The 8,839-nt window shown below is 43.7% G+C and overlaps 1 protein-coding gene across 1 annotated transcript; it reads right to left on the bottom strand.

Moving 5' to 3' along the window:
• Window positions 1-4,944: 4,944 nt before the first annotated feature.
• On the bottom strand, window positions 4,945-7,301 carry LOC126708304 (uncharacterized). Its single transcript, XM_050408125.1, has 4 exons — window positions 7,016-7,301; window positions 6,534-6,847; window positions 5,883-6,446; window positions 4,945-5,526 (listed from the first exon to the last, which is right to left on the bottom strand). The coding sequence occupies exons 1-4, from the start codon at window positions 7,299-7,301 to the stop codon at window positions 4,945-4,947; spliced, it is 1,746 nt and encodes a 581-aa protein (XP_050264082.1).
• Window positions 7,302-8,839: the final 1,538 nt, after the last annotated feature.

The raw sequence follows: 8,839 nt of genomic DNA, 5'->3' as shown, positions 1-8,839 counted from the left end.
TGCATATCCTTATCAACAAAATTTCCTAGAACGTCACTTTGGATAATAGAACTCACCTTCTGACCCTTTCTTCGTTGAGCTAAGGAGATACTCCTCCTCGGCATACCTCTCCCAGCCTTTATAGGCATAGCTTGCTCGTGAAGTTCAAAGTCTTACTCTTTCCTCACTGTTGATGTATTCTTGGACCACTGTGCCTCCTTGGACAAGGCCCAAGGCCCAATATATATTTGGGTCTGCATCCCCACAATAGCCCCTAAAAACTCCAGTTTTCCCTTCCTATCCGAGGAAGAAAGTGGGGTTTTGATGTTTGAAAAATAAATCCCGCATGTTCCTTTGATTTCCACATGTGAGAATGTTGTTTCGTGTGTCCTATAACTGTTCCTGACGCTTTGGAGCCCGCGATGTCTCATTAAATGCTCCAGGTGGCACTATGTTCCACATGTCCAATGGTGAGATGTGGATCCTACAACTGACATTTCTCCTTAAATTTTGAGCGGGATAACTCCCACTTAATTTCGCCTCCTATATAAGGTGCCTAGGGGGAGTTATTTCTCCTTATTTTACAAAATTTTAAGCTCTCTAGAAGTTCCTAACTCTCAAATCTTCAAGGCTTCCCTAGTTTCTAAAGTTTCCAAGTCTTTTTCTTTAAAAAGTTTAAACCTTTAAGAAGTACCAGAAGCAACACACGTGCTTATTCTCGTAAGTTTCTTCTTTTCTAGGGCCTTTTCTCCTTGGCTGATCTCCTCAACCTTTCGTTCTTTATTTCCTTTCCTTGAAAACTTCGTCCGTTTCACTTTAGCTTAACTAAATGGGTAGATTTAAGCACCTCGTAGACTCTCCTGCCTATTTGGAGGGCTTTAGGGCTAAATATCACATTCCATAGGGGGTTGCCCTGTGGTATTGTGCTCTAGATTAGATAGTTACAGATAGAAAAGAAGGGGAGGTTGTCATTCTTATGATCGCCTTCATAGAAGGAGGAATGACGTTTCCCATGGGTAGGGTAACCTGAGACTACCTACTTAACCATAGGTTGTGTCCTCATCAGTGCGCGCCCAACCTATTTAGAGTTTTGGGTAGCGTTGATGCTCTTAATGAGCAGATGGGTTTGGGACTTACCTGGCATGATGTCATCCGTATGTATAAGTGTCATTCACTTGCTGACTCGGGGTATTACCTTAAGTCTAGGTCCTCCATTGTCAGGCTTATATCGTGTCTGCCCACGTCCAACAAGGGCCTAAAGGACGACTACCTAATTGCCTTTGAGGAATGGCACGATGGTCTTCACTGCCCAACTCAAGAGGGAGAGCCAGGTGGGGTACCCTAGGGTTAGGTCCCATGAAATGAGATTTAGTTCTTTCAGCTTTGCTACTCTTCCCTCTAGCATTTCATTTTCCTTTGCTGATGAGTTTTATTGGTCTGACCATGCTTTTGCTCCTTGGCCATTTTTTGCAGAAAAAAAGCATGTAGCACTTTGCCTTAGCTTGGTCAATGTCATGGACCTCAACAAAGTCCTAAGGTCTGAGGTGTTTGTGAGTGAGGATGAGCAGTTGAGAGCGGTCCACCTCATCCTCGATTTCGTGCCGCTATTAGATGCTTTCTAGGACATTGGCAACGCCATCGAGGCAGGCAACCCTCGGCTACGTAGGATAGATGTCTCGGTTCCTGGTTTTCTAGCCCGAGAAGATCTCCCATCAGTTGAATTGCCCCTCCATCGTGCTCTCCCTAAAGCAGCAGCCTCGAGGGAAGAGACTAATTCCTCACGTCTATCAATCGAGGAGGAAATAGACCAATTCCGACTTGAGGAAGAGAATGAGGAACAGGGAGCTCCTGTCATCCCTATATCGGATGCTGAGAAGAGTTCGATAAACTTTTAGGTGTTCACACCCTAGGCCTTGTAGTAGCGTGTGTAGTTGACATCTCCAAGGAGGAAGAAGAAGAAATGGCCCTAAACCCAAGGAAAGGTTTGAGGGACCTTATGGCTGGGAGGAACAAAGGGTTATCGTCTAAGGAGGCTCCTAAATCCCAGGTTCCCCTTACTCTCCCCCCTCCCCCTCCTTTTACAACCATAGTCGACCTGCTCCCTTACCTTAACTTGAACAAGAAAAGGAAGGAGCAAGAAATGGAAGAGGGTGAGTGGTCCCTCAGAAGGAGGCCAAGCACTAGAAGATAGCCAAAGACAAGCATGCCTCCTCTATGGACGGTAGGGAGGACCCAAGTATGGCCGAGGTGTGCCAACAACAACGTACTTGGGCTCCTCGATTAGAGCTGGATGGAGTTTCCATCCCATGGAACTCCTCCATTAGGGAGTTCCAGAGAGGGAACTCCTCCTACATTGCTGAAGCCTTAGAGCAGCCCCTACTCCTGCCGAAAGACATGGAGGCTTTAAGGTGTATGAGGCAACCGGACCTCTTTATGTCCTTGAAGAGGGATCTTGTCATGGTAAGTTCACCATCATATCTTTTTAGCTAAAAGTTAAGGTGCCCTTTCCATTCTCTTCTCCTTTTTATTTATTTTTTTACATGGGATTCCTTTGTCGTTTTTGCGCAAGTTGTCTAGAAGGTTTTCATAGCTGAGGAATGGGTCAAGGATGCCTAGAAAGAGGCCAAGGTTGAGGCCAACCTCCGCGCCAAGGCCGACAAGTCCTTGGGAGCCATGAAGCAAGAAAACTAGAAGCTGGCCACCAAGCTGATTGCTGAGGAGAGGGCGAGGAGGAGCGTTGAGGCTGGGCTAAAGAATGTCCAGAACCAGGCTAAAGATCAGTGTAAAAAGCTCTATCTTATTGAGATAAAGCTGGCAATACAAGAGCAACTGGTCCTAGACCTCAAAGCTGGACTGGAGAAGGTCAAAGCTGCCGCTCGGACGGCTAAGGAAGCTGTGGAGGCCTTAAGGCTAGCATCCTATGAGCAAGGGGTGTAGGAGACTGAGGTTCGACTGGCGGATGAATTGAGGTCTGTAGGGACTATTGCAAGGAAGTGTGGTTGGAAGCCCTTAACCTTTCAGGGGTCCCTGCTGCTTCGGAATGGAGGGAGGCTAGGAACATTTACTACCCTCCTAACATTCGTGAGGTTCCAGCCAACCTCCCTTCTTCCCTTGCTCTTGCACCACTCTCAATAGAGCAGCCCCTTATCACCGAGGCCTTTCTTCCCCCTCCTGAGGTGCCAAAGGAACCTAGCCAAGTTGGTGACCAAGGCTAGGGGACTGAGAAGGCCAAAGACAAGGGGAAGGGGAAGGAAGTCCAGGCTCCGCTCGAGGCCAAGAATGTCCCTAAGGCAAAAGACACTGCCAAGGCTAAGGATGTTGCCAAGGCCAAAGACGTTGCTGTCAAGGCGAAGGAGGCTGAGGGCAAGTCCAAGGATGCTGCCATGGTCAAAGATGCTCCTGTTTCTAAGCTCGGCAACAAAGAAGACCCTCCCCCCAGTTCCAAGGCTTAGCTTTAGGATTTCATTCCTTCTTTCCTTTTTTTTTGTGGTTTTTGTTTTGTATTGTCTTTTTTGTAATGGCAATTTTCTGTTGTATATAATGTACTTTCCTTTTATTTAATGAAAAGACTTCACTTTTTACTTCATGATTTTTTCTTTTTCTCTTAAAATTTATTCTTTGATTGGTGTAGTTGTTGTGCTGCCTTTTGATGAGACTTCGGTTGATGATGTTGCTAATAGTAGTGGATTGTTGCTAATTCAAATAAATTAAACACGTATAAATAGTAAATAAAATGATCATAAATTTGTATTGAGAATCAGGCCCCCAACAGGGAAGGCAAAATCTCATGGAGATGGACAAAACAGTTAATAGAAAAAGATCTAAGGGAATAGACATAGTCCTGGTTCTGCCCAATACTTATGCAAATAATCAAGGATATTAGTCTACCCAAAGCATGAGGTCTGAGAAACCACGCATTACTAAGGTTTTGTTTAACACTTAGTAAAATGGAGTGAAGTATTAATTTACCCAAAGTATGTGGTCCGAGAGACCAGGCATGACTAAAATTCTGTTTAATACTTAGAAAAATGAACTGAAGTATTAATTTACTCAAAATATGTGGTTCGAGAGACCAGGCATGACTGAGGTTCTGTTTAATACTTAGTGAAATAAACTGAAATATTAATTTACCCAAAGTATGTGGTCCGAGAGACCAGGCATGACTAAGGTTCTATTTAATACTTAGTGAAATGAACTGAAGTATTAATTTACCCAAAGTATGTGGTCTGAGAGACCAGATATGATTAAGATTTTGTTTAATACTTAGAAAAATGAATTGAAGTATTAATTTACCCAAAGTATGTGGTCTAAGAGACCAGACATGACTAACGTTCTTTTTAATACTTAGAAAAATGAACTAAAGTATTAATTTACCCAAAGTATATGGTCCAAGAGACCAGTCATAACTAATGTTTTGTTTAACACTTAGTGAAATGAAATGAAGTATTAATTTACCCAAAGTATGTGGTCCGAGAGACCAGACATGACTAAGGTTTTATTTAATACTTAATGAAATGAACTAAAGTATTAATTTACCCAAAGTATGTGATCAGAGAGACTAGGCATGACTAAGGTTCTGTTTAATACTTAGAAAAATGAAATAGAATATCAATTTACCCAAGGTATGTGGTCTGAGGAGCCAGGCATGACCAATGTTCTGTTTGATATTCGAATAAGTAGTGGAATGTGTAACGCATAATGGAATAAACCAAAATATGGTAAAGGAAGCTTTCATTAATAGTAATACCTTCTCAGGTTGCTTACATTCCACAGGCGTGGTACAATGTTTATATTTAGATCCTCCAGATAATATGCATATTTTCTAGCTACTGAAGTGATGCGATATGGCCCTTTCTAGTTAGGCACTAACTTTCCTCAGGCTGGGTTCTTTGCAGTTCCTAAAACCTTTCTTAACACCAAGTCCCCTGGTGCTAAAGGCCTTAGCTTCACGTTGGCATCATACCCTTACTTTAGCTTGTGTTGATAGTATTCTAGCTGAACCATAGCATTTTCTTTTTGCTCTTCAATTAGATCTAAACTCTTCTCCAATAGCACGTCATTACTGCTTAGAATAAAAGAGCTTGTTCTTAGCGTTGGAAATCCCGTTTCTAGAGGAATCACAGCCTTGGCCCCATAAGTCATTGAAAAGGGCGTTTCTCTAGTGGGCCTACGAGGTGTAGCCCGAAATGTCCAAAGGACATGTGGTAACTCCTCCACCCACTTTCCCTTTGCGTCATCTAGCCTCTTTTTGAGCCCACCCACTATGACCTTATTGACAGCCTCGACTTGTCCATTTTCCTGTGGATATGCCGGGGTGGAATATCTATTTGTTATGCCTAAGTCACAACAATACCTCCTAAAGGCTTTGCTGTCAAACTGAAAACCATTGTCTGAGATGAGTGTACAAGGGATTCCAAACCGAGTGACAATATTTTTCCAGATAAATCTCTTGGCATCCATATCTCTGATATTTGCTAGTGGTTCAGCTTCAACCCATTTGGTGAAGTAATCCATGCCGACCAACAACCATCTCTTATTCCCTACTGCCTTAGAGAAAGGACATGCAATTTCCAAGCCCCATTGAGAAAAAGGCCAAAGGTTGGACAGAGGATTAAAGACTCCTCCTAGTTGGTGAATGTTTGGTGCAAATCTTTGGCATTAATCACACTTCTTCACATACTCTTGTGCTTCCTTTTGCATGTTTGTCCTCCAGTATCCCTAAGTGAAGGCTCTGTGGGACAAAGATTTGCCTCCTTTGTGGCTTCCACAAATCCCTTCGTGTAACTCCTCTAGGAGCAGCTCTGATGCTTCAGGGTGTATGCATAGCAAGTATGGCCCAGAAAAAGAGCGTTTGTACAATTTTGATCATCGGATAGCTAGAAACAAGGAGCCTTTCTCCATACCTTGTTAGCTTTTGATTTCTCCTCGGATAAAATATCTTCCTTAAGGAATAGCACTATAGGGTCCATCCAGCTAGGCCCTACCCTAATTTGATGGATGTGGACCATCTCTCTCTTCACCTCAATAGGCTTGCACAAGTCTTCAACAAGGATGACCCGAGGTAAATCCTGTGCCAAGGAGATTGCAAGAGTCGCCAGAGAGTCAGCATGCGTGTTTCCACCCCTAAGAATATGCAGCAAGCTAAAAGACTCAAATCCTGACTGCAGGTGCTTGACCTGATTAAAATATTCTTGCATCCTCACATCCCTGGCTTCTAACTCCCCTCCCATTTGGCCTACGACCAATCTTGAATCTGAGAATATCTCCACTACCTTTCCGCCCATTTTTTGAACCATGGCCATCCCCACCAATAGAGCTTCATATTCACCCTCGTTGTTGGTGGCCGAGAAGTCCAGTCTTAAGGATTTCTTAATAGTGATATTCTCAGGAGATATTAGAACTAGCCCTATTTCGAACCCCCTTTGATTTGCTACACCATCAACGTATACCCTCCAAGATAAAGGCTCCTGCAGTGAGACCATGTCAACTGATTTTCCATCCATGTTTTGTCTCTCAATTTTTTCTTTAAATGGGGTTTTAGCAAATTCAGCCACCAGATTAGCAAGGACTTGTTCCTTGACAAATGTGAAAGGCATGTACTTGATATTAAAAGCCCCTAGGATCGTACCCCACTTGGCAATCCTCCCTATGTAATCAACACTCCGAAAAAGAGATCTAAGCAGAAGTTGGGTGAGGACAACAACTGTATGTGATTGGAAGTAGTGGGAGAGCTTATGCGTAACATGCACTACTGCTAAAATGACCTTCTCCAGTGGTAAGTAATGGACTTTGGCCTCATGTAGTGACTTGCTTACATAATAAATTGGCCTCTGTACACCACTATCAACCTGTACAAGCACCAGGCTCACTGCATGGGAAGCCATAGCAATGTAAGCAAACAAAACCTTCCCTACCTCGGGCCTGGACGTGATGGGTGGCCGAGAAAGGTATTCCTTTAACTGCTAGAAGGCCAGGACGCACTCCTCGGTCCATTCAAATCCCTTCCACTTATTTAACAATTGAAAGAAATGCCTACACCTGTCTGCTGATTGAGAGACGAATCGGCTTAGGGCAACAATCATTCCTGTCAATTTCTGGACCTTTTTAAGATTCCAAGGTGGCTGTAAGTTGTTGATTGCCCTAATTTGGTCGGGATTGACTTTAATTCCATGGCGGGTAACCATGTATCCCAAGAACTTCCCTAATCCGACACCAAAAGAGCACTTAGAAGCATTAAGTTTCAGCTTGTGCCTCCTTAGGATCTCAAAGATATTCCCAAGATTGTTAATATGCTCGGATTCCAGCTTACTCTTAACCACCATGTCATCTATATAAATCTCAATGTTTTTTCCTAACTGCGGTTTAAACATCCTAGTCATCATCCTCTAATAAGTAGACCTTGCATTTTTTAAACTAAAGGGCATTACCTTGTCGTGGTAATTCCCAACAGGGGTGACAAAAATTGTTTTCTCCTGATCATCTAGAGCTAAAGGTATTTGGTGGTATCCTTGAAAGGCATCTAGGAAGCTTATTCGAGGATGGCCCACAGTGGCATCCACCAACAAGTCTATTCGAGGCATGGGAAAAGGGTCTTTGGGGCAAGCTTAATTAAGATATGTGAAGTCCACACATACCCACCACATTTCATTCTTCTTCTTCACTACCATTGAATTGGCCAACCACTCAGGGTAGAAAACTTCCTTAATAGCCCCGGCCTGTTTAAGCTTGTTCACCTCTTCCTTAACAGTGTTAGAATGCTCTTTAGATGAGTGCTGAGGTGGTTGCTTCCTAGGGAGGACAGTTGGGTTGACATTCAGATGATGGTAAATGAAGTCTGGATCCACCTTAGGAGCTTTATAAGCACTCCATTCAAATACGTCAATGTTCCTCCTGAGAAACTCTATCAACTCTTCCTTCTCTTGAGGAGGTAGTTGAGCTCCGACTTGGAAAAATTCTTTGGATCATCACCTACAACAACTTTCTCTAAGTTCTCACATTTCGCCCCCTGGATAGTCTCCTCTATGGGCAACACTGGACTCATTGATTGCTATAAGCTCCTCTCAACAGAGGCCCAAGGTTCCACTCCCGGCTGATGCGTTATCACAATGATCAAGCACTGCTTCACTATGGATTGGCTCCCAACCAGCTCCTCAATTTGGTCTCCCAAACGGATATTTTACCTTTAAATATAGAGTGGAGGAAACGACCCCTAGGGTGTGAAGCCAGGGTCTTGCCATAATGGCCGTGTAGGGAGAATAGGCATCCATTACAATGAAATTCACCTCCACCACCTCTAATTCTGCTTGTACGGGTAGTCGAATCTGGCCCTTAGGAATGAAAACTTTCTCATCGAAACTTACCAGAGGCGAATCATAAGCTGTCAAGTCCATAGGTTTCAAGCCTAGCTCGTTGTATAAATTAGGGTACATAATCTCTGCCCCATTGCCTTAATCCACCATCACCCCCTTAACATCACATCCCTCTACCCTAAGGGTAACCACCAGGGCATTATCATGTGGCTGTATAGTTCCCACCTTATCATTCTCAAAGAAACTCATTACTAGCCAGTTCTCCACTCTGGCCCTTTTCGGCTCAGGTTTTAAATTCTCGGCAGGTAATTGGTCTACAGACATCACCTTGGAGGGGTGAGAGTCAGTTCTCCCTGGGGTCGTGAAGATGACATTGATGGTGCCTAAAGGGGGCCTTGAAGAAGCATTCCCTTGAGCCTTTGACCCTGCTTGGTCTCCTTGCCCATTGGGCCAATACAAAAACTATTTCAACCTTCCATCTCTGACCAACTGCTCTAGATGATTCTACAAAATTCTACAGTCCTCGGTGGTATGTCTTCGTTCCTGGTGGT

The sequence above is a fragment of the Quercus robur genome, chromosome 1, assembly GCF_932294415.1.
Source record: "Quercus robur chromosome 1, dhQueRobu3.1, whole genome shotgun sequence".
Taxonomy (NCBI): Eukaryota; Viridiplantae; Streptophyta; class Magnoliopsida; order Fagales; family Fagaceae; genus Quercus; species Quercus robur.
Note: the sequence above shows the minus strand (reverse complement) of the source record. Positions and strands in the feature narration are given on the sequence as shown.

Bases quoted from the DNA above. Each gene is read 5' to 3' on its own strand.
- LOC126708304 (XM_050408125.1), bottom strand. From the start codon at position 7,301: ATGGTGGTTAAGAGTAAGCTGGAATCCGAGCATATTAACAATCTTGGG. The intron at 6,848-7,015 runs GTAGGCATTTCT...CTTCCCATGCAG, and splicing joins CTCTCAATCAGCAGACAGGT to TGAGCCTGGTGCTTGTACAG. The intron at 5,527-5,882 runs GTATGGAGAAAG...CCTTTCTCTAAG, and splicing joins AGAAATCAAAAGCTAACAAG to GCAGTAGGGAATAAGAGATG.